The 25,943-nt window shown below is 39.0% G+C and overlaps 1 protein-coding gene across 2 annotated transcripts in view; it reads right to left on the bottom strand.

Moving 5' to 3' along the window:
- The window catches only part of slc6a17 (solute carrier family 6 member 17), a 51,330-nt gene that overhangs the window by 6,000 nt on the left and 19,387 nt on the right, over window positions 1–25,943 (bottom strand). For both annotated transcript variants that reach the window (XM_031896867.1, XM_002932985.5), the window contains exons 4-10: window positions 23,304–23,430; window positions 21,132–21,313; window positions 9,327–9,437; window positions 8,992–9,233; window positions 4,190–4,382; window positions 2,870–3,062; window positions 1,750–1,909 (exon numbers count right to left, since the gene is read on the bottom strand). In XM_031896867.1, the coding sequence (XP_031752727.1) occupies window positions 1,750–1,909; window positions 2,870–3,062; window positions 4,190–4,382; window positions 8,992–9,233; window positions 9,327–9,437; window positions 21,132–21,313; window positions 23,304–23,430 (1,208 nt within the window). The remainder of the gene's footprint in view (window positions 1–1,749; window positions 1,910–2,869; window positions 3,063–4,189; window positions 4,383–8,991; window positions 9,234–9,326; window positions 9,438–21,131; window positions 21,314–23,303; window positions 23,431–25,943) is intronic.

The raw sequence follows: 25,943 nt of genomic DNA, 5'->3' as shown, positions 1-25,943 counted from the left end.
TTCATAGGTGTCCAGTTTTAAATGGATCATTTAACAGATCTATGCATTTAAAATTCAGCTCCAGTTAAACTCCAGTGCAGTCACGTATGCATTACAGTGTACTACTAAATAAATTAATTCATTAGTTAACTGATGTTAGATTTAGTGAGGCATTTATTAACATTTGATTTTTTGTGGTTTGAAGTTGTTTAAAACCAGAACTAAATTCATTCCCACGAACATCGTTCAATTATCAAAATATTTGAATTGAAAAAGCACAAACAAAAAAAAAGATGCAAAAACCGCATCACACGAAAACTTTTTCATAAAAGAAACCCAAAAAGCTCTAAAATCATCTGCCATTGGCTTCTACATGATTGACAGGTTTTAGATGGTGTATTTTTGCTTTCCTGGGAAAAAAAAAAACGTATTTTGGCATAAAAAAAAAATACGAGAATTAGTCAATGCCCCCTTTAATGTATGTCGTTAAACTTCCACATCAGACTAAGGGGCATATTTACTAAAGTGCAAATGGTAAAACTTAGAGAATTTTCAAATTATCTTCACACTAGCGAACATTCATGCCTTTTCGTATGTAATTTCACATGTCGTTTTCATATTCACCAATTCACTAACACCACAAGAACATCCCACATGTCATTTATTTATGCCATAAAGTCTTGAGAATGTTCCCCACTACCATTGAATAGGGAAAATACACAATTTTATTTTACTAAATGTGAAAAAATATGTAAAAAAAAATACATAAGCCCTTCCCACAATTATAAAATATAAGACAGTGTCTTATATTTTTTTAATCTCCAAAATATGCACTAGGTCTTATTTTCAGGGGATGTCTTATTTTTCCATGAAGAAGAATACAGTACAGATTTATCGCCCAGCCCTAGGTGGGTGTCTTATTTTTGGGGGGTGCCTTATTTTCCGAGGGGGGTGAAAAATCAGGGGGGTGCCTTACTTTCGGAGGATGTCCTATTTTCGGGGAAACAGGGTATAAGCCTTGCCCACCAACTCTTATTAGCTTCACCCACATTAAAGCAAAGTATTTTGCTATTTCCTTTTAATACACAATTAGATGCCCAGTATGCATAAAATTACCAAAGTATGGAGTGGAGTGTAGGGCCCCCAAAATGGAAATAGTACATATTAATTTTCTTGGTTGGCAATTCAGCTTCTGTAACTACAACACCCTGCCTGTATATTATGTGTTGTAACCCCAGCATATTCTATATTTCCCCACATTATTTAATATAAATGTCATCCTCGTACCATTCCTCAGTCTGCTGCTGTATGCTACCTTTATTTTATCTTTTTGTTATCCCTATTTTCTTCTTCTCTCCTGTTGTCTATACCCTCTCTGATGCCTACACCTTCTTCATCTGTATAACACTTCGACATCTCTCTCATCTCTACTTCTTTCCCAGCAATCTTATCGCCCCTTGTACTCTTTATAACTTCTCCATCTTATTTGCATGCTTCAGTGGATATGCATGCTCTTGGAAATAAGTCTTATGAGTCAAAATTTCAACAAAATGTGTTGATTAAGAATGTTGTAATGGCACCGGATTTAATAATATTTCCCTAATAAGTGGAATGAAAATGTTTTGTTATTATCAATCCAGCTTTAACATTTTCCCTCTTTTATGCATATTTATAACTAATTATTGTGAATAAAATGAAAGCAAGAAAAGCAACCCTACTATAAGTGGAAAAGTAGCAGTCTGAACAAGCATGTTGTGGTAAGATTCTTACTTCTTTGTGCCATACACCCATGCTACTGCAATGTTTTCCAGGATGACCACAATGGTGAGTGGCAGTGTGGCAGAGTAATCATCAAACATGTTGACGAAATAATTTCCAGAGCGCTGAACAAAGATCAAGCCCAGCAGGAAGGCAACGATGCAACAGCTAACTACAATTTTTAGCAGAAAGAAAAATTATACAGTGAAATGATGTGTGTGCAGTCAGTAGCATGACAAATGAGCATAAAAGTACAGGAGCGTGCATTATTCCATGCTTTCAGCAGTGGATCAGGGCGGTTTGCCAACATCCCGTGAAATGTCGGCTGTACGCTCCAGATCCAAAATTTTTCGGTGAATTTGTAATGGATCTATATTTCTAGATTTGTGCACACCCACAAATATTTGCTGGACAACACCAAGCTACTTTCTTAACACACATTTTATATTAATACAATAAACCAAAATAAATTGCAGATAAGCAAGAGATTTTATTTGATGGAAAGGAACAATAAGTACAGCACAGACCACTTTGTTTGACAATAGTGTATCTATACTACTAAACTGCAATGGACTGTATGTTCTCTCTCATTTGACCAAGAGGTTAAACACTGATATCTACTATTTTGATACCAGCAAGTTTAAGCAAAACACTGTCAAACAGACCTAAGTTATCTTATGCAACACTAAAAAAATGGCACTTTGCTACTTGCCCCTTTTAGGTAAATCAGGTGTATTTATTTTAACAATTGGCCTAGTTTCTCCTTAATACTTATTCATCTTTTTGCTAGCTTTCTATCTAGCAGAAAGGGAAAATCTTTGTCTATTGTATATTGATGCTGATAAAAAAGGTAAATGCTACCTCCCTCACAGGTAAATTTTTATGAAAATATTTTATGAGTGGACATCACTAAAAATCTCTGTTATTGTTTTCTGCTTTTTGGTTGAATACTTAACATTAAATTTCTATCAGTGTAAGAAAACATTTTTTTAGTTATTATATGGATCACAATGTTATATGGACCTGAAATCTAAACATTCTCAAGTAGCAAAAAATTAAAGTTATATCACTTCTGCATAAGGGAAGGTGCACTCAGCAATACTACCAATCACCAAACCAGGCAACTACTTACCTGTCAGAATTTCCTTACGTACTTTAAATGTATCTATTATAGGTGTGATGATACCCGACATGGTCCCAATCATGCTTCCAAGTCCAAGATTAATCAACATGAAGAAAAACATAACAGACCAAAAAGGTGAGGCTGGGAAATGTGTCATAGCCTCTGTAAATGCAATGAAAGCCAGTCCTGTTCCTTGGACTGCCTGTGGGACAGAAAACACACACACGTAAACATAAAGGTAGATATAAAATAAAGAGATTTTGAAGAGATCAAATGATTGAATAAATAAATGCAGTCATTGAACTATATTAATCAGCTAATGTCAACAACAAAGCAACTGCAGAAATGAATGCTCACAGTCAAAAGAAAGCATGTAGTGCAATAAGAAAATATTATAATTATTATATGAAGTGTTTCATAGTTTGAATTCAGTCTTTTGGGTGCAGTATGCCAAGCCTAGGTTTTTATTTCATTTTCTTCTAAATAACCTACTAAGCTCTGTATACAGCCCCAGTCCAGGGTTATATTTAAACTTTTTAATACATTTATTTGCATGCTGCCTTCCTGATTTAAGGAAGAAGGAAAGGTCTTAGGGAAGTGATTATAATCTTTGGGAGTTCCTAACATGATTATACATTTCCTTCTCCTTTGCAGTAGGTCTCTGCAATCTATTTTGGAGCACAGAGACCGAGCATGCAAGCTCATCCTCTTAGCTCTTACATGGAGCACTGGGAACAGGACGCAGAGAAATCTCCATTGTACCAGACCACAGTGCTCCGGATTGTGAGCAAGTTCCAGGTGCAGCTGGGAGGCATGCCTCCCCTAAACTGTGCCAACCTAGGCTCAGGCCAGGCCTGCAGAGACCTGCAGCTATCCCCATGAATACAGTAGCCATTCAAGCTGGAAAAAGGAGAAAGGCACAGGTTACATAGCAGATATCAGATTAAATAACTGCCCCCATGGCTAGAGTAGCTTTGTTTATATAAACTATTGTAGTGTTTCCACTGCAGGGCAACAGTACATTATATTTAATTACTTTGATACATTTTCTTTTTGGTGTTACTGGTCCTTTAAACATTCAATAAACCCAATAGGATAGCATTGCCTCCAATAATGATTAGTTATATCTTAGATTGAATCAAGTACAAGGTACTGCTTTATTAGTAGAGAGAAAAGGGAAATCATTATTATTTGCTTATAATGGAGTCTATGGGAGATTCGTAACTTTCTGGATAACTGGTTTCTAGATAACAGATCCCATACCTGTATATTACAAGTAAAGTTAGCTTCCCCTTAATAGCGGGCATATTAAACATATTAGAGACTGACCTTATCAAGTTCATCCTCCAGCACACATGCATCAAGGTGCAGGTCTTGAAAATGATCTTCTTTTACTGTCTTGATAACTTGATACATTTTAGCATAGTCTTCCGTTGTTAGGTGGGAAAAGTTCACGTGTGGCGGTATCAGACTATAGTCTATATCATGAGTATTTATATATCCAAGAATTTTCTCAGCATTTCTTGGGAATAAAACAGGTTTTAAAAACATGTCAGTCTAGTGAAATAATCGAAAAAAAAACAAACTATTTTAATTCCCCCCTTTTTAACAGTGTTTCTAATGATGCACCAAAAAGTCATAAAATGGAGTTGAAGTCGCATCATTAATAGCTTTTCAATAACATCAATAGAATATTCAGGGGCCCTCCTGCCTTGAGGCAAGGTAAGAACCTATTTACAAAAAGTTTCTCCTGGTAATTTCAAAAGCTGAATTTACAGTTATGAAACTGGAATTTTCACTCTTCTTCCACAGAGAGCACAATTTAGTCTCTGCACTAGTGATGCACTGCCCCCTGGACCCCTTCTGGCACAGTAAAGATGAGCACAGGGGGTAATGAAGTGGAGCAGCATCACTAGAGCTGCTTCAGGATGGCTCAATGGCTAGAATTGCTCTGAGAATAATAATATTAATGACTTCTTTCATTTTTTTTTTGAAAAGCATTCTTTGCTACCCCACAGTTAACAATGGGATTTTTTCCAGTCTTAGCTTCAGAAGATGAAGTTTGATAAATAGGCAAGGTTGGAAAAACTGGCAAAATCCACAAAATTTACTTAAAATCAAAATAGATTCATGATTCCTTATAATCTAAAAACTATTAATTTTCTGTTGTGTTTTAGTGCCGAATTTTGAAAGGACACAATAAGTTCATTTCATTTTAAGCACAAATATGTACGTAGGTAACACTGTAGTTTTTCAAAAATGACATAATTGTAGTAAAGTATTCAAAATTAACTTCTTAAAGGAATTCTGCATACAGCTGTCTTGTTTTAAAATAAATAGAAAAAGTGTTTTCAAAACAATCATTGCAATTATCTTTTGGAATATGCTTTGTCTATGTCTTATTTACTTTGATGTGGCGAAGTACATTAGCAAAAGGGAAGCTTAATTCCCATGCAGGCTCGTCCCTTCCCATGCAATAAACAGCATGGAATCTGGATACACCTACCCTGGATATAACAATTCTACACACCCCTGCAAAATGGCAGGTTTTTTGGTTAATAAAAAAAGAAACCAAGATAAAACAGTTTAGTGAAGAAAAGGAAAAAAAGAAACCACACAAAAACCTGGTTGCATTAGTGTGCACACCCACTAAATTAATACTTGGTTGAAGCATCTTTTGATTTTATTATAGCACTCTGTCTTTTGGGTAAGGGTCTAAAGGTCTAAAGGTCCCTTGGACTGATTCGGCAGCTTATCTGCCCGTGTAGGGGCAGAACCGAGGGGCCTGGCCGACTGATATCTGGCCTGAAATTTGCCAGATATCGATCGGCCAGGTTAGAAAATCCAGTCGGATTGGGGACCGCATCGGCTCGTTGATGCGGTCCCCGAACCGACTGCCCCATTGCAGCATTTAGAATTCGATCGTTTGGCCCCAGGGCCAAACGATCGAATTTGCCTACATGCCCCCCGATATCGCCCACCCGTAGGTTGGGATATCGGGTGAAGATCCGCTCGCTTGGCGACATCGCCAAGGGAGCAGATCTTATAGTGTATGGGGATCTTAACAGTGCAACAGATCTGTCAAATTGTGTGAGTGCACAGGTCTCTTCAGGTCAACCCACAGGGGTTTAATCAAATTAAGGTCTAAGTTCTGGTTGGGCCATTCCAGAATATTAATCCTCCTTAGGTGAAGCCATTGGTTTGTTGATTTTGAAATATGCTTTGGGTTGTTGTCATGTTTGTGACAAAAATAGACTGACTAAAGCACCAGTTCCAGCTAATAAAAAGCATTTCCAAAGCATAATGCTGCCTTCACCATGCTTCACTGTGGGTATGGTGTAATGATGTGCTGTGGTTTTTTTCATGCCAACATACATTTCATTATTATGGCCAAATAGTTCAACCTTGGTCTCATCAGACCATAATACATGGTTGTGGGAGACTGGGTATACCTTTTTGCAAAGTGTAGCTGGGCTTGGATGTTTTTCTTTGTGAGTAAAGTTTTTCATCTTGCTACCCTACCCCACAACCCAGAGATATGAAGAACGTAACAGGTCGTTGTCACATGCAGAAAACAACCGGTACTTGCCAAGAATTCCTGCAGCTCCTTTAATGTTGGGGTATGTCTCTTCTTGCCCACCCTGACATAGGTGAAGGGTGATTTTTTTATTTGAGGAGGCTAAAGTCAACCATCCGCAAGCAAACTGAAAATGGTCATGCAGGCTAAATGGTAATTTACTGCCTAATATGGCCATTCACATGTGTATTCTTGTATATATACTGTACAAATGCTTTCATTATTGTGCTGAGGCACACATTATATGGCATAAACATCAGGACACAGATAACCTAAAGGGGTGGTCCACCTTTAAGTTAACTTTTATTATGTTATAGAATGGTCAGTTTTAAGCAACTTGTCTTCATTTACTATTTGTTATAGTTTGAATTATTGGCTTCTTCTGACTCTTTCCAGCTTTCAAACAGGGGTCACTACTATTGTTCTCTGAGGCTACAATTTATTGTTATTGTTGCTTTCTAGTCATTATTTTTCTCAGGCCTCTTCTATCTCCCAGTCTCTTAATCACACCACTGCCTGGTTGCTAGAATAAGTTGGACCTTAGCAACAAGATTGCTACTCAAAGTAAAAACTGAAGAGCTGCTGAACAAAATGCAACATATAATTCAACCCCACCCCCCCCACCAAAAAAAAAATGAAGACTAATTGCAAATTTTCTCACAACTTTACTCTCTACATCATTGATCCCCAACCATGGAACATGACATGGATGTATCAGCTGGTATTTGAAAAGAGCTAAGTGATCAGGAACTGCTGGGACTTTGTGCTCCCACCTTTAAATGGGTTTGCTAAGTCCCTCCCTCTGGATCAAAAACTAGTCACTGAGGGCACATGCTGCAGGATTTTTTCATTACATCTTTTATTTTTTTTTGTTTTTGCAGATATCAGGCAGGTTTCGGGAGGCTTAGCCTTAAAGGGATGTCCTGATCTTGGTACAGTCACCGTTGAGCCACATTTTATCCAGTTGTTGAAAATTGTCTTCACCATGCTCCACTGAATTTTGAATGATTTGGATACTTTTTTGTACTCCTGTCCTGATTGCTACCTTTCAATGATGAGATCTCTTCCATGTTTTGAAAGTTCTTTGTGGACCATGGCTTTTTGAGAATGAGACCAAGTAAAATAATCCTACAGAAACAGCAAAACTTTATCTGAGCTTGATCAGAGGAACTTCAGTTCAAGTGTATATTAAATACTATTTGATATGAAACTGAATGTGATTGGTCTGCATGCAGCCCCATCCTTGATTGTTAAACTGTGTGCACAGTAATGCAACCATGTTTTTGAATGATTTTTGTTTTTTCCTCTTTTACTAAATGTTTCTGATTTGTTTTCAACTTCTTTGTATAGATGGCAATTTTGCAATAAGGTAGAATAAGTTCTGACAGGATTTATTTCAGTTGCTTTTTTTTATTAAACAAAAACCTGCCATTTTGCAGGGATGTGTAGACTTTCATATCCAAATTCAAATTTCAATAACCACAATACCTAAGCAGGTGTAGTTGAACAAGAACAGAAAAACATGAAAAAGAAAATTCTGCACTCCACTAGAGTTTGCACAGTTATGTAAAAGTTGCCCTATTAACAATTGTTGTACAAAGTGAAACCTCTTATATATAAGGTGAATAGTGCATAAATAGACTAAAATTCATGTCAGTAAAAATATAATTAGGGTGAAAATTAGTGGGTAATTGTAAAGGTGAGAATATTCCAAATGACTGCGGTATGTTATACAATAAATCAGTAAAACCAATTTGTGACTGCATGGGATCAATTAATCCATGACCATCAATTTATTAAAAATTATAGACTGACTGGAGATATCCCAAAGAAACTCCTAACTCAATTATTGCTGCCTAGCCCCTAGGGATACTGCTTATGGAAAAGGCAAGGGCTGTGATCTCATTTGTACCTCCCATAACTGGAAGAACTATATAACTATATAACAAACCCTGGGTACCTTAGAGCCAGAATAGATATACTGTAGGTTCTTAGAATTAAAACAAAAACAAGATAGGCCAATTAAAAACAGAGCACAAGTACCAACTAATACCCAAGAAATAATGTCAAAGTCTGGCCAAAACCAAAACTGAAAAATATTTTTTTAAAGGGATTAACTAATGATTCGTCCAATTAAATGCTTATTTTCAAATAGCTGACAAGTAATTGCTGCCTGCTAATTTTTTTATATGGGTTACTAGGGAAGTAGCAAGTATAAGACCATATATTATGTGAGCCCCTATTAGAGTTGCCACCTTATCGTCGCAGGAGGCAGGGACGAGATGTTGGTGGGGTGGGATGTGGTGCCACGTGGGCAGGGACAATGACATGGCGTTTGGGTGATTGCCTCCTCAATTTAGGAGAGTCTTGTCTGGTTTTCCAAAACTGGGCAGGCAGTTTTGATCCTGACAGCCTTTCTGATAAACGGGCTGCCGGGTCAAAACTCTAGCCCCATATATCTATGTCATATCAAAAATGTCTGTATTCTGGTAAATTCTTATGTAAAAGTACAAATTGGTGCATGCAATAAAATGGCATGTATGTGTGTACTTACTGCACCACGCATTTCTCATTCATTACGTTAGCTTTGAACCCAAGCACTGCAAAAACAACCAGCGTAGCCAAAACTGAAGTAAAGAAGTTTATAAAAGAGACAAGAGCAGCATCAAACTGGCAGTTATTGTCCTGCTTGTTGTAACTTGAAAATGCAATGACCCCTCCAAAGCCAAGTCCCAAGGCAAAAAAAACCTGTGTTGCAGCTTCTCTCCACACCTGTGGGTCCAACATTTTCTCAACCTGAAGTGGCAAATGCAAGTAGTCATTAAAATTAGACTTCTTAAAATAGCTAACTGCATTAATTAATATTCTTTGAAAGTTAAATATCTTTACCTTTGGTGTTAACATATGAAGTATTCCATCAACAGACCCCCGTAAAAACAAGCCACGGATAAGGAAACAGATCAAAACCACATATGGGAAAAGGGAACTGAAGTACATTACCTACCATAGGAAATAAGGAATATTAACACATGCAAAAGAATAACTTTAAACATGTAGATCTCAAAATGTGCAAACTTTGACCAATTTTAACACTATTATCAACACTTGCAGCAGAATATTTTTGTATATATATATATACACAGGTATGGGATCCGGAAACCCATTATTCAGAAAGCTCTGAATTACTAAAAAGCAATTTCCTATAGACTCCATTATAAACAAATAATTCTAATTTTTAAAAATGATTTACTTTTTTCACTGTAATACTAAAACAGTCCAGTGTATCCTACATAATGAATCCTCATTGGAGGCAACATAACCCCACTGGGTTTTATTAATGTTTAAATTATTATTTTTTTGGAGATCTAAATTATAGAAAGACCCCTTATAGGGAAATCCCGAGGTCCTAAGCATTCTGGATAATGGGGTCCCATACCTGTATCTTAAAAACCAAAACATAGGGCAAATGCATGTACTTGTACATGTTAAGATAGGATAAAAATCCCCTATGCTGTCTTCTGCCATACTAGCCCTCGCAGAACTAAATTTTAAGTTTAAAAATGGCTAATGTTCTTTACAGTTCTTAAGCCATCAACAAACATATTTTTGCCCATACTTAGCAGAGCATCAGTAGGCCAGTTCCACTTGATTTGATGACCTGGGTGCAAGGTGCAGTGCTCACATATACAAAGTAGTCCAGAAATTCAGCTATAAGGGGTCATTTGCAAAGTAGAAAGTAGGATGCAAAGACCAAAAAAAAAAAAAATTAGATGCAATATGAATTTTTTGCTCCAAAGTGCAAGGGCAATTGCATTAATTTTGATGCACAGACTGCAAATGCATCAGGCACAATTCTCCCTGGTGAGAGCAACAACGCTGGAAATATGGTGATTGCATAATCGTACCTTGCTCACTGCACTTGCAATTGTATATGACTCCTGCTAAGTTTGTGGGGGACTGAGAAACCTAAGAAACCAATTTCCTTCAAAAACAGGACAGTGCTAAAGAGGGAGCAGAGAGGAATATGCAAATTGGTGCTTCACTTGAGAGGCTGCCTGCATATTCAATTAACTCTGCAGCTGCAGACCAGACCAGCTCTGTCTGAAAGCCAAATCTTAGCATATACAACTGGCATTTTCTTTAAAACAACAGAAGATAAAATATTAAAGGAAAAGGCAAAATAAGTTAAAAAAAAGGGGTGGGGGGGAATATTTACCAAGCGAACTTCCTTAAATAAGAAAAGCTTCATCAGTTTTTAGGTTTCCTTTATGGTTGCTAAAGCCGAAAAGCTCAATGTCTGCCCAGCCAGATATTGGTTCCCCCAACCAATATCTGGCTGGTGCAGACATCTATCAAACAGAGTTTAAAATTCTTTAAATGTTAACGAGGGTTGAAACATGTTCTTTAAACGTATGGCCATTTTTATATATTTATGTATATGACAAGAACGTGCTTCTCCACTTTGGTAGTAGTCACCCTCCAGCCCTTAAAAAGTCCCTACCCATCTCACAATTTTGTAGGGTTTTGAGGAATAACTCCGATGAGCGCATAGCGGAAACCCAAATCCTTGAGATGTGGGGGCGCTTTGATGCAAGGGGTTACCCAGTTTCAGTTTTAACGCAAGCTCTATCAACAGCTCGCTCTCGCTGTAATCTCACTAGCAGGGGTCCCAAGGCACATCCTGGTGTGGTGTTTTGTACTACTTTTAATTCTAGATCTGGCCACATCAGAAATACGATTGGTAAAAATTGGAATATTCTTCAGGCCGACCATGACTTTAAGAAGGTGTTACCTAATGCCCCACTTGTTAGCTACAGAAGGGGTATAAATTTACGTGATCTCTTAGTACAGAGTGACCCGATAGCATGTTACCAAAAGAAATCTGGTTCATGGTTGCGTAGCAACAAACCTGGATGCTTTAAATGCCCCAATTGCACCTCTTGTCGGTATATGACTCCAGGGGCGACTTTTTTACATCCCCATACGGGTAAGCGTCTTAATATAAGACATCATATCACTTGTACTACATCTTTTGTCATTTATTTGATTACTTGTCCCTGTGGTTTGTCCTATATAGGGAAGACTGATCAAACGTTGAGGCTGCGTATGGATGGTCATCGCTCTGCTATTATTACAGCATTTCGTGATGGGGTGACCAATAAACCTGTGGCAAAACATTTTTTAGAACAGGGCCACAGGTTACCCACCTTTCGCTATATTGCAATCGACCATGTTCCCCTACCCAGGAGGGGGGGTGACCGCTCCCGTTTGCTCCTACAAAGGGAAACATTCTGGATTAAAACTTTAAATACATTATCCCCTTTTGGCCTTAATGAATATTGCTCTTTTTCCTGCTTTTTAAATCAACGCTAGATGTTTGTGGGGTTTAGATTCTAGGGCCCTTAATTTAAGGTGATGGGCCAGAATATAAATGGGAGTTTATGGCCAGTGGTATGCTCATTATAATTCTCCTTATGGTGTTTGATATTGTTTTCTCCTTGGTACAGGGTTTCTTTTAATTTTGACACATGACTAGAATGACTTGTGCCATTGGGTGTGGGTTTGTGCTTTTATCTATTTATAGCTTTGATGGTTTTTACATGTTTAAGGTCTTGACAAAGGCCCAAGATGGGGGCCGAAACGTTGACCTATTTCTCCATGTATGAAGTTTTATATATTTCAATAAAAGCTAATTTTTAAAGGATTCCCAGTGTGCACCGCTATACCTGTGGACTTTATTGAAATTGCTTGAATCTGTAGCACCTCAATTCAATTAGCCATTTGCTAAGGAGTGCTGAACCCTCGTGGTTTGTATATATATATATATACACCGTATATACTCGAGCATAAATGTGCTGAAAAAGTCACCCTCGGCTTATACTCGAGTATAAACAGTAACTGTACCCATCTTATAAGCACCTATGGGATAAATCCTGCCTCGCACCACCCCCCATGCACGCGCAACGAATTACAAATCCATATACTAGGAACAACCCCTGCTACCAGAATCCTAAGTGCCCCACAACTCCCTCTCCGGCCGCTGCAGGCAGAGTGGACTGTGAGCTGCAGCTACCGGCGAGCTCACTCAGTGCCCCGGAAGAGACTGAAGCGTTGTGCGGGCCGCCTGGTGTCACATGTTCTCCTCTGGCTCCGCCCACTGACTTTGTGCGGCTGCAGTGAGGGTATAGCTGCCCTTGGGAGTGTTATCTGGCCCACTTGCTCCTGACTCGGCTCATGTTGCCCTCCTGCCTACATAGTAATGGCATGTGTGGGTAGGCCAACGGCCTCCTGGGATGTGTAGTTCCACAGAAGCTGCTGCCAGTCCGCATTTGCACATATTTTCCTTATGGCATGTAAGTGCGCACGTCCGCACACACGCTGCACGTACATATGCGCGCTCGCGAGGCTTCATGCGAAGGAAGCGCATACAGCGCAAATATGATGGGAGCGCACACAGCACGGCTTCATACGATGATGGCTTCTCCATGCACAAACTGTAAGTCTACCCTGATGCACTCTCTGTCAGTTGTGCTGGGAGACATGCTGCATTGCGATGGGAGCACACACAGGATTGCGAGTACTTGATACTTAGTATGGCAGCTTCCTTAGCCTTCCCAAAATTGCCTGACAGTTAAAAAAAAAACTTAGCAGTAGCTGCTGCATTTCCAGCCCTAGGCTTATACACGAGTCAATAAGTTTTTCCAATTTTCTTACGTAAAATTAGGTACCTCGGCTTATATTCGGATCGGCTTATACTTGAGTATATACGAATATATATATACAGATGTATAATTCCTTGTACAGAGAAGCATAATTTGATTAACTACCTTCTCCACACTGAGAAAATAAAATTGAAACTCAAACTACTTTTCAATAAGCCCCACTACTTTTTGGAGTTCATGTATGGACTGTATGACTGTTCAACCTAAATTTGGTACAGGAATGGGACCTGTAATCCAGAATGCTCGGGACCTGGGGCTTTATGGATAAGGGATCTTTCCATAATTTGGATCTCTATAACTTAAGTCTGCTAAAAATCATTTAAATATTGAATAAACCCAATAGGCTTGTATTGCCTCCAATAAGGATTAATTATATCTTACAAAGCACAGTTTTTTATTATTATAGAGGAAAAAGGAAATCATTTTTAAAAATTAGAATTATTTGCTTATAATGTTGTATGGGAGATGACATTTCCATAATTCAGAGGTTTCTGAATAATGGGTTTCCGGATAAGGGATCCCATGCCTGTACCATTGAGAGGTATGCACATTTGCTCCGAAGAACAGAGGATGTAAGTTCAGGTTTAAAATGCTTTATGTTACTGTTCTGCGGTATTTAGTATTTAATAACAAAACTATGCAGAATGCGTTTTCAACACAAACCCTAAGATTAAGCTTATATAGAGCTTAAGCTTATGTGGTTCACTGCATTGTGTCCTTCAGAACATCCAGTCACTTGCTTGATACACCTACATCTTACCATTGTTCAGTTAAAAAAGTTACCCCCTTACAAATTATGATGCAATATATTTTATTGAGAGTCATTGATTCAGGAATTGATTCAGCAACAGGCAGAATTAATAGTGCAGTGCTCACTTACGGTGGCTTTATGCATCTTATTAACCCACAAACATGTGTACAACTTTTCTCCCAAAGTACATAATGTTTTTAATCTGTTCTAGTTTGATGGCATGTAAAGTGGCAAATTAAAGATGTCGTTCAGTGCTTTGAAATCCTAATTTAAAGGAATACTGTCATGGGAAAATATTGAAAAATGTTTTTAAAATGCATCAGTTCATAGAGATTTTTTATATTTTAATTCCTATATTTCACATGGGGCTAGCCATATTCTTCATTTCCCAGGGCGCCACAGCCATGTGACTTATGATAAACTTCAGTCACACTTTACTGCTGAGCTGCAAGTTGAAGTAATATCACCCCCCTCCATTTCCCCCACCCCAGCAGCTGATTAGCAGAACAATGGGAAAGTAGCAAGATAGCAGATCCCAATATATTTGAATAGCAGTTAATGGTAAGAAATCCAAGTCTGGCTTAGGACTTGACAAATAGGTTATTTGAAAGCAGTTCTAATGTGTAACACTGGCTCCTTCTGAAAGCTCAGAATCAGGCACAATGCACTAAGATGGCTGCCTACACACCAATATTACGACTAAAAAAATATATAGTAGATTAAATTATTTCCTATGTATACAGTATAATTTAGAAATAAAAAGTACACCATAAAAATCACGACACAATACCTTAAAAGTGTGCAGTTTGTTTTTTGCTACAGACCTTCATGTAACGCCCTGGCAGGCATTACAAATATTTTCTTCTATAAATTCAGCACAGGATCTCTCTCTTTGCTACTCTTTTACTACAGTTAAAACATCACTAGGACTAGGGTGCATTGTGTGTAAAGTAGGGATGCACTGAATCCAGGATTCGGCTCGGGACTTTTTCGGTAGGATTCGGCCAAATCCATGCTCCTGGCCGAAACGAGTACAAATCCTTAAACTCACATTACTTTTTTGTCATGTAAAACACGGGAGTTGAAAATGCACACAACATTTAACCCTTCGGTGCATCCCTGTAAAGCTCAGGCTGTTATATATGCATGTTCAATTTTTGGTAAATTTTCTTCTGATTTTTGTTTTACACTGGGGGGTATGATCTATATTTTGCGCTTCCTGTTTAGATTTTCCAAAACATTTTGCAATAGGTTGCAGTGAAACTATTTACATTATCAAGCCAATTTAATCCAGTATGTATTGTCATAAATATTCTATTACCTTGCTGTTGGGACTATTTGTTCATCCGGGAGATTGCCACCTAGCAACAGCTTGTGAGAAAAATTTTTAAACTTACCCACTGCATCCTGTTCGGGTCCTCCCAGCCCACTTCCTGGTAGGGGAGGGAGCATGCAATGCTGCCTCCTGATTGGTGGAAGGCAGGGACCCTGAACAGGATGTCAGATATTTTTACCTCAGCGCAAGATGGAGGATGCAGTTTCTATCTCTGCAACTGACTCCATGGAGCTGTCTCCTGAGAGAGGGGCGGGGTGTTTAAAAAGCACCCTAAAATGCCTCAGGGATTATTTCTCTTCTTCTGAAGAGGAGAATTTAATACATAAGTCACAGTTTAAGAGAAGGAGGATTGTGGACAGAGTTATATCATCCTCCTCAGGGGACTCTTCCCCTCACAGCCCTAAGCATGGCAAGAAGCATGTTTCTAAGTCAGTCTCTGGTACCAAACATGCACACAAATCTGTCTCAGCTCCGTTTGGAGGCTTAAGGGCAGCTCTTCAGTAAAAGAGACCCAGTTGGGGAGCTCTAGCTGCACATGTTCACCTGCTGGAGGTCAGTATCCGCAGGCTATGATCTGTCAGATTACGAAAATTTAGACCTTACTCCAAAGCAAGTTGATTGAGAGTCTGAGAAAGTTAACCTCTTGTATGCCGCTGGTGACAAAGGAGAGCGAAGTAACTTGCAAATGACAAGAGTTAATCTCCAGGGCAAGCTACCCCCAGCTAAATTCACTGCAAAACGCTGGTGCATTGACAAAGACACAGAAGTGTACAATTTCTTACAACTGGGGTTTAGAACTCCTCTAGTCAGAGAGGACGACCCGATATTAAGATCTCATGCAGGCATACCTGATATGACTGAGCTTGCTGCACCTGAAATGCACCCAGCATTAATCTCCATTTTGGGCAATCAATCAATTAAGTCTGACATTATGGATCAATCATTACGTAATATACAATTTAAAATAGCAGACGCAATTGGTCCACTAGCTCTTATGTTAGTCAAAGCTGAACAGGAAGGTTCAGATTTTGAGCTCCTCCCTAGAGCTACTCTCCTAGCCTCTAAGCTTGCTATGCTTCAGGCTATTTCTAGAGCGGCCCTAATAATTGGGCAGACATTTAACCACATCACCAATATTAGGAGATGCCGTCTGCTAAAGTCAGCAGGTATGGCTGACCTAGCTCAAAAATATTCGGAGTTTCCCAATACTTCCACTCCTCACCTTTTTGGTCCAGAGTTCATTCCCACTATAAGGCCAAGAAGTCTTTTGCGGACATCAAATCAAACAAAAGGTTCCCTTCAAAGCCCTTTCGTAAAGAGGGACGTTTCTCCAGAACCCAGGATTCGTTCCGTTCCAAACAGGGTTCAGGCCAGGGTTCCGGCCAGTCGACCTATCATAACAGGTCCAGTTTCCCCTCCTGGGGTATTTCTCTAAGAAAAAATCAGGTAAGTCTATGCCATTCTGTGCTGGGCAAAGTAACACAATGGTCAGAGATCACATCAGACCCCTGGGTGATACTAATTGTCAGGAGATGCTTGGCTCTGCCATTAAAAAGATTTCCCTTTCAGTTCCGCATGTCACATGCCCCTTGCACAGTATCTTTAAACAAAGTTTTAATGACTGCGCTACAGACAGGGAAGATTTCCCCATCAGATCCCACAAAAAGGGGTTGGGTGAGTCCTCTTTTCCCGGTAAAAAAACGGATGGCTCTCTCCGTCCAGTCCTGAATGTAAAGAAGCTGAATCGCTTCATAAAACCAAATGTTTCAGAATGGAAGTGTCACGCACGGTATCCCAAAACTCAGAACAAAGGCCAAGGTCCCTGTCTGAGCTCACTCTTCTGCCTATAACAGCCACCTTTCGCTTCGGGAGGAGCCCTCCGCTACTCGGGTGCCGCCAGGACTTATTGTGAGGACCAGGGCAAATGTTCTGAGCAGGCTAGGGAACCTAGCGTTATGCAGAATTTGGGGAGAAGAGACAAGGTGACCAGGCCGAGGTCAAACCGAACAGACAGCGAAGTACAAAATCAGATTCCGGAATCGTAGTCAAAAAACAGGCAGAAGGTCAATACAGGCGGCAATCAGCAAGGTCAGGGTCAGGCAAGGGTAAAAACACGAATCAGAGTCAAAACAGCAGAAAACGAGAACCAGGAGGCAAAACCAAAGTTGGGCACTGAAAACAAACACAAACGCCTTTAAATATTTGAAATTCGAGCCTAGCGCGATGACGTCATGCGGCGCGCCGGGTTAAAAAGGAAGCGCACACACTTCCGTGTTCCATTGCTCCAGGATGCGCGCATCAGCACAACGGGTGTCCCCGCCTAGAGAGCGGCGGGCATCCCCGCCACCCAGGTATCCTCACAGGAAGGCTTAAAGGATCTTCCAGTGATACTATGTGCTGGCCAATGGGCTATAAAAATAGATTTAAAAGAGGCTTCTTCGTTTTCACTGGGGTGCACATCTGTTCCAATGGAATGTCATGGTGTTTGGCCTCTCAAATGACCCTTATAACTTTTCCAGGATGATGAAGGCGGTAGTATGTCACCTACTCCTAAAAGGAATTTCCTGCTTAGTGTACCTCGACGATTTACTAGTGGTACACCAAGACAGAGACTCCTTAACTCACATAAGAGAAGTCTTCTCTCAAATCTAGAGTTTCTGATAAATATAAAGAAGTCTGTTTTAGATCCTTGCCAAGTGATTCAGTTTCTAAGCTTCTTCCTCAACACAGAAACATTGACGTTACAGGTCCCACCAGAAAAACGTCTAACAGTTTCCAAAATGATTCAGAGATACAGGTTGTGGGACATCTTTCCCTACCAAAGCTAGCGGCTCTGATAGGCCGCCTAGTGGTGTTATCTCCGGGTTTTCCTCAGGCCCAATTATATTGCAGACACCTGCAATTTCTGCTAAACTATCACCTACAAAAAGGGAAGCACGGGAGAGAATTTTTAGATTTCTCAGATTTTTTTTTTAGAACTCAGAAGCCAGAGACGATTTAAATGTTTGGCTAACCATCTCAAACTCCAGTCCTGCTCCTATAACTGTAAAAACCCCAGATCTTGTTATAAATACAGATGCATCTCTGGAGGGCTGGGGAGGGTTTTCCAGAATGAGAGCTGTAAAAGGACATTGGTCCCCAGCCGAGAAGCTATACCACATAAATGTATTAGAGCACAGGGCAGCTCGACTGGCTCTACAACAGATTCTAGCCCCTCCCTTTCCCGCCTCAGTTCAGTTTCAGATGGACAACAAGACTGCAGTATCGTACATCAACAGAATGGGGGGCACTCAATCATACCAGTTGTGCAGAGAGGCAGTCCTCCTTTGAAACTGGGCCTTGCTCCACAATCTATACATATCGGCAGAATACATCCCAGGGGTTCAGAACGAGATAGCGGGCTCCATGTCCAGGCACAAACTCTCATTGGCAATTGTGACTCTTCACAGCCATCTATTTCACAAAATCCAGTACCTTGGGAATCTTTTTGCCTCTCCAACATCAGCACAAACAAAAATGTTTGTCTCCAGGATCTGATCAAAGGGCGCTTGGAGGATGGATGCCTTGTCATTAAGATGGCAGGCTTTAAATGGTCTATATGCCTTTCATCCTCCGGCAATAATCCACAAGGTTTTACTGAAGGTCTGGAAAAAGCACTGGTCATAGTGTATCCAGTATGGCCTTCCAAGATTTGGTACCCAAACTTACAGAAGATGATAGTTGGGCCCAAGGTTCCCCTAGGCTTCACGACAGAATGCTTTCAGGGTCTGAGGGATCTCCTAACAGCCTTATCCCAAACAATGTGGCTAGCAGCCTCGGTGAGAGGCTAGCTTTACCTGCTCTTTCGAAAACAGCAAATGCTCTGATAAAAGCATCCCTGTGCTCTTGAACTTATAAAAGATATTAGGCTATTGTACAAGAATTTCATACCTGGCAAGCAAATAATCCTCCTACAATCCAGTCCTCTGATACTATTAAGGGTATATTAGATTTCTTGTCTTACAAGTTTACCCTAGATTTGGCAGTGTCTACACATATGGATCGGCATTAGCTGTCATTTATCCGGAGGTTACAAAACACAAACTTTACACTAGGCTAATTAGAGGAGCTGGCATTTCTAGACCAGTCCAGCCAAAATACAATTCAACTTGGGATATAGATCCTCTTTTGATGTACCTTTCAAAAATACCTCCAGACCCTCCTGAAGTGAGATACCTAGCCATTAAATTGGCTTGTTTATTAGGTTTGGCCTTTGCTGCCAGAGGAGCAGAACTTTCCTTAATACATATTACAGACCCTTGGTTATCCACTACGCCAGAAGGTTTTCATTTAATACTCAAGGGTCACACTAAAACTACATTTAACAGAACTCTAGTTGAGATTAATTGGTGACACTGATTCCTCCTTATGTATAGTAAAGTGCTTGTCAACTTACTTGGAGAGGACAGAGCCAGTCAGGGCAGATCTTACTCAATTGTTTATTACTTCTAGACAACCTTTCAGATCAGCCAAGACTAATACTATCAGAGGCTGGATCTTGTCAGCTATGACCTTGTCGGGGATTGACACTTCTCAATTTAAAGGTCATTCTCTAAGAGCAGCAGCAGCCACTAAGGCAGCAGTTAGAGGTGTTTTCTTTCCAATAATCATGAAAGCTGCTAGATGGTCCTCATCCAAAACTTTTGTCAAGCACTACTGGAGGCCACCCAATAAAGAGAGAGTAACATTTATGAGAGCTACTACTAGGTGTGTGTTACTCTCCCACAAGCTGTTTCTAGGTGGGAATCTCCCGGATGAACAAATAAGTGTGGAATCTATGACCTGCAAACAACATTTGTTCTAGGGAAAGGATTGCCACCTAGCAACAGCGACCTCCCTTCCCTCCCATATATACACTCCTGAGGGAGTCCTAGTAGTTGCTATTAATCGTGTAATTATTTCCTTTCTCTAAAGGCTACAATCAGCAAGCAGGTCAACATCCTAAGAACAAGGAGACCTAAGGGATAGAGTCCTTGAAAGTGATGAAGCCAATATCTAGGATCTATGTCATGGGACAGCTTTCTTTATCTACACCCCATTGCTTGTTGGGTATAACAAAGTTGTTTTTGCCTTCTTGGTTTTGGTTACCACATATTCTGGACACACCTTGGTCACGGTTCTGCAATAAAAAAAGTTATGAAGCGTATATTCTTATGTTTATTTGTTCACATTAAGGATTGTAATCCATAGGCTCCCGGTAAAAAATTTCTCCCACAAGCTGTTGCTAGGTGGCAATCCTTTCCCTAGAACAAATGTTGTTTGCATGTCATAGATTCCTGCAAACATTTATAACATAGTAACATAGTTACATAGTAACATAGTAAGTTGGGTTGAAAAAAGACATACGTCCATCAAGTTCAACCGTAATGCCTATATATAACCTGCCTAACTACTAGTTGATCCAGAGGAAGGCAAAAAACCCCATCTGAAGCCTCTCTAATTTGCTGCAGAGGGGAAAAAATTCCTTCCTGACTCCAAGATGGCAATCGGACCAGTCCCTGGATCAACTAGTACTAAGAGCTATCTCCCATAACCCTGTATTCCCTCACTTGCTAAGAATCCATCCAGCCCCTTCTTAAAGTTATATAATGTATCAGCCAGCACGATTGATTCGGGGAGGGAATTTCAGAACTTCACAGCTCTCACTGTAAAAAATCCTATAAGTTTTACTGAATCTGAGAAGCTAGTTTTGGATATAAAAACAATTAAGAAAAAATATTTGTTAGAGTAAAAAATATGGGATACTTTACTAAATTCTGCAGGACTCAAATAAAAACACATTGGTTCAGTTATTATTCCATTCCAAGAGGTACAACTTAAGGAACGTTTTTTGGTTTCTCTCTTACCTTTCCTGATGACTGGATTCCTTTGATCATTGCCATGCACACCATTGTCCAAGCAACTAACAGACACAATGTCATCTTCCAGTTAAGGCCTCCACCTTCTGATATTGAATTTGAAATATCTAATGCCTCCCGATACCAGAAAAATGTTGTGGCTGAACTTTTGTCACACTCTGCCTCTACCACTGGAAAATATAATAAACTACATGTTATATATACTTTAGAATTTTACGCTGTTGTTAAGATGCCAATATACATTAGTATATTACACTAATTTTGCAAATTGCCACAGACTGTATTGTCCTGAGTTGACCTGCTAAATGAGTGCTCAACAAGATCTAAGATGCACTTGCCTGGTGCCCTTAAAAATACATATCTTGTTGTAGAATTTGCTACTCTATTTATTGAATGATATGAATGATTTTTTTCCACATCATATTAATAATAATAAGATGATTCTAAATATTTTCAACTAATATACTAAAATTAATGGCTTGTATAAAGCATTCCTTGCCCTAAACTGCTAACAGGAGTTACATCAAAATTTATTAAACCATATTACAAAAAGATGCTCAAAGAGAATATGTATATAAGTGCCTATGGGATTTTCAAAAGTGTATTTACCAGTGGGTGAAAGTTAGAGTTCAGTGCAACATTTTTTTAATGATTTTTTTCACCCACTGGAGCCTATGGACATTTTTTAGCAGGGAAACCTGGCGAAAAATTTTGCTCATGACTAATATTGCTCATGACTAATATCTGTCCCTAAATAGTAACTGACATTAAATAACTATGTTTGAAAAATACATTTAAATTACGTTTAAACATCCACTGCAGTTTAGTGGAATTTTTAAGTAACAATTATCTATTTTATTACCGTATATACTCGAATATAAGCCGAGTTTTTCAGCACTAAATATGTGCTTAAAAAGTAAGCTTCGGCTTATACTCGGATATATACGGTAGTTACACTCAAAGTAGACACAACATGGCGCACCCCCCCCCCCCTGGGCGACCTTAACCTGCTTATTGACGCACGGCACCTGCACGGCATTATGCGCAGCGCGACGCTGCTCCGTCAACAACGGCCCTGACCTGTGCGGCGCACCGGTGGACTCAGCGACACCCCCGAGATTGCCGTGCACAGGACATCATTCGGTGCGCGCCCGTGCACAGGATATGGTGCGGCGCGCCTATGCACCTGTGCGGGCCACATCCCACCGCGGATAACCTTGCATTGCATGAATGGCAAAGTTGATGGTAAGAAACAAGGGAACGTTTGTGTGAGGGAGGATAATGCAGACGTGTGTGACAGGGCGTTGCAAGAAAGGAATAGTCACAGAAGGTTGCAGGAATAATGGGGGCGGTAACTTAAAGTAGTTGAATCCTTACTAATCACATGTATTCATGGGAATCAATGCAATTACAGTTGATATTTGCGGGTGCTGGTCAATTTATTTAGAAATGTCCCACAGCAAAATTATTTTAGGCCTCCCTTAACATTGGGGATAAGAGATTCTTTATATACCTACATATCAGCCAGTGTCCCACTGCCTCCCCTGCTTCCTGGGCACCCAGCAGTCACAGGGTCTACTATTTCTATGTTTATTCTTTTGGTAGTATCTCAGTATCTGCCCGTGCACAGGCACTTCGTGCGCGGTGCGCCTATGCACCTGTGCAGGGCACATCCCCCCCCTGGATAACCTTGCCTGGCGTGCAGATTCTCTGATGAGGTAACAGTGACATCCAGAACAGCAATTTACTGTACTGTACAGAAATGCCATATTTAGTTATGGGATTAAAGATTTTGTATATATGGATGCTTTTCATGCTGCACCATTGAGGGGCTTATACTTGAGTCAATAAGTTTTTCCAGTTTTCTTAGGTAAAATTAGGTACCTCGGCTTATATTCGGATTGGCTTATACTCGAGTATATACGGTAATTACTATTTTATTGGTGACAGTTTATCAATCCCAGTATTAACACAGACTGTATGATTCCACAGTAACTACCCAAAACAGTATGAATGCAAAAGCAAATGTTAGTCCAGCTGGATTGATAAATTGCCAGAGGAAAAGCTACACTGGGGCAGTTAGCAAGAGCCGCACAGTTTCTGTTTAGAACTTTAGAAATACATGTTCAAAAAGATAACATACAGTTAGTATTTACATACCATTTACAGATCCATTTTTTACAGTTGGGCATTCATTCCATGGTAGAGGGTATTGGAAAGATTGAAAAAAATAAAAGATGCTCCATCCAATGATAACATTATAATAAAGGCCAACAAAGAAGCAAACCTAAAAAATAAAGTTGGGAGTGAGTCACTGGACATCATTTAATAAATGCTTATATTTAGGGAAAATGAAAATGCTTATATTTATGGGCCCATTTACTTATGTTTATATTTTATTCATTTTCACAAATTGTATCTTTTAGCACTAAAAATCTTCAATATCCTAATTTCTCAAAACCATTTCTTCGTGGTTTTAAAGGTTTTTTGGGTTTTCTGACACATTCATTCACCTGAAAAATCTTATGGAAACAAGGGTTTTGAGGTTTTCAGATTTTAAAATCTTTCAGTCCATTGAAATAAATGACTTGGCATTTGTGTTTATAGTTTTTAGTTGTTTTAGTGGTTTAAAAACCTAAAACCAGTTAATAAATGGGCCTTTTAGGGTCAGATTTATCAAAGTGTATATTAGATCTCCACACAGAAAAATTCACCCACTCTCCATTCCTGTGGGATTTTTAGAAGCATATTTATCAAATGGTAAACTGTAACTTTCACTCACTGATAAATACACTATTAAAAATCAGAACCTTAAAAAAAAACAGCAGTTTGTGTAAAGCGGTGTTTTAATAAAGGACCAGTAACACCAAAAATGAAAAATTATTTAGTTTTATTTTAACATTTGTTTGTATACTGTAAATGGGAAACTGTTTTATTTAAAAGTCATTGAGTTTATTCTATGCAGCCTGTATGTTCAACCATCTTTGATCTGTTGCCTAATTACAAAGCCTAAACTTGTCTATTGTGCACCAACACTGGCAAAACAAAAAATTTGCCACAAAGCTGTACCAGGTGAAAAAGTTCACTCATCCCTATTAACATTTGAGTACTATATTCTGTCTCAGTCACTTGTTACTAAAATATTTCTATTTTTTGACTGGAACTCTCATCCTGTATGTCTTTACTATTCATAAAAAAAATTTTTTTCCATCTTTTCTTGTTAAGCAGTCAGTTCCTCATTTTTTACTTCTGACTTCTTCATTAAGGCTTTACACTTATTGTATGTGCTCTAAAGGAAGCACCTGTCCATTCTGACTTTGTTTCTTCTATTCAGACCCTTCTTAATGTGTCATATTTTTAGTTTAAACCACTGAAACTCAAAATTGATTTTTAAAGTGACATTGTTTTATATTATTTTTATACATTTACATATTTATTAATATACTATTTGCATAAGGATTTTTAAATTTTTTGGGATAATTTTTTCTTCCATGGATACTGTTCTTAGGGCCTTACTCATAACCTCCACAAATTAATCATTAACGGTACTGCTATGTTATCTGGATAAAAACCCCATACGTAGAGGATTATTATTCAGGTTGTAAATCTGAAACACAGCTGTGAAAATAAAAAAAAAGTTTGGAGCAGAAAGATATACAGTATTTGCTAATTTGTATTCTCCAAACAATATATGTTTTCTGGAGTCTGCTGGGGCTTACACAATGCATGCAGGGATTATTTTAAAGCACCAAAGTGTCTAACATGAACATTCGTAAACCCTGTTTTTATTTTGGGGTCATTACATGCCCCCTAATGACGTGTGGAAGATAAGATTCTGAAACTACAAGCTTTGAAGTAATTTTCAGAAACATTCTTAGCAAGCCTTAGAATGTACAACATATGGGGTGATTTCATGCATTTTGTTTCCTGTTGAAATTAGTAGCATGGCGGAGAAGAAATACTTGAAATTACCCCCCTTCAATTCTGTGGTATTACAATCTATGGAAAGTTCTACCACTATTTTTTACCCTTATTACTAATTTCCACTACAAATTTTCCCATCTATTTACCCTGTCTCTTTACCATGAAACATTGTATAGCTTTTATTTTTTACTTAACAGTCATGCAACTTGTTCAACTATGATTTGGTGCCCTTTTGCCTCTAACCACTTGGCCTGTTTCATGGCCATTCCTTTTTTTTTTGCTTGGAAAGAGATTGGAGAATAGATTATAGCATGTAAAGAACACAGACTAGTAAAATAAAGAAGCTAAATGAGAAGAAGAAGAAAAATAGTTTAGAGATGGTCTTTTTGGTGGGCCCATGGCATCCCAGTTCGACACTGTTTGGGGTGACCTACCTATATGTAACAGGATGTTGTGTGTTTTTATTCCCTGGATAGGGCTGAATTCACACTTTACCAAAATGACAGTTATTAAGATACTGTAGATAAACATAATGGTGAATAAACTTGAGGTTGCTTAATAACAGCTTTGCCGTTTCTCTCCATTAACATATTATAGTTAAAACAATACAAAATCTTAAGCCCTAACCCTGTGACTGTGCCTATGACTGGTAAAATGCCACCTTGCACACTTCTCCAAGGTTGCTATACTCAGTACCTTGGAGTCATCAGTTTTCTCCATATCAGAAACATTAACTTGTAAATTCCTTACTCTCTTTTATATTCTACCCAGGGCAATCCCCTCCCACTGACTGACACTGGGAATTCACTGTCCCAAAGGACCACCTAATAACTAAAACAAGTAATAACAATAAACCAATATAAAACATAACATTAT

The sequence above is a fragment of the Xenopus tropicalis genome, chromosome 2 (genome assembly GCF_000004195.4).
Source record: "Xenopus tropicalis strain Nigerian chromosome 2, UCB_Xtro_10.0, whole genome shotgun sequence".
Classification (NCBI taxonomy): domain Eukaryota; kingdom Metazoa; phylum Chordata; class Amphibia; order Anura; family Pipidae; genus Xenopus; species Xenopus tropicalis.
Note: the sequence above shows the minus strand (reverse complement) of the source record. Positions and strands in the feature narration are given on the sequence as shown.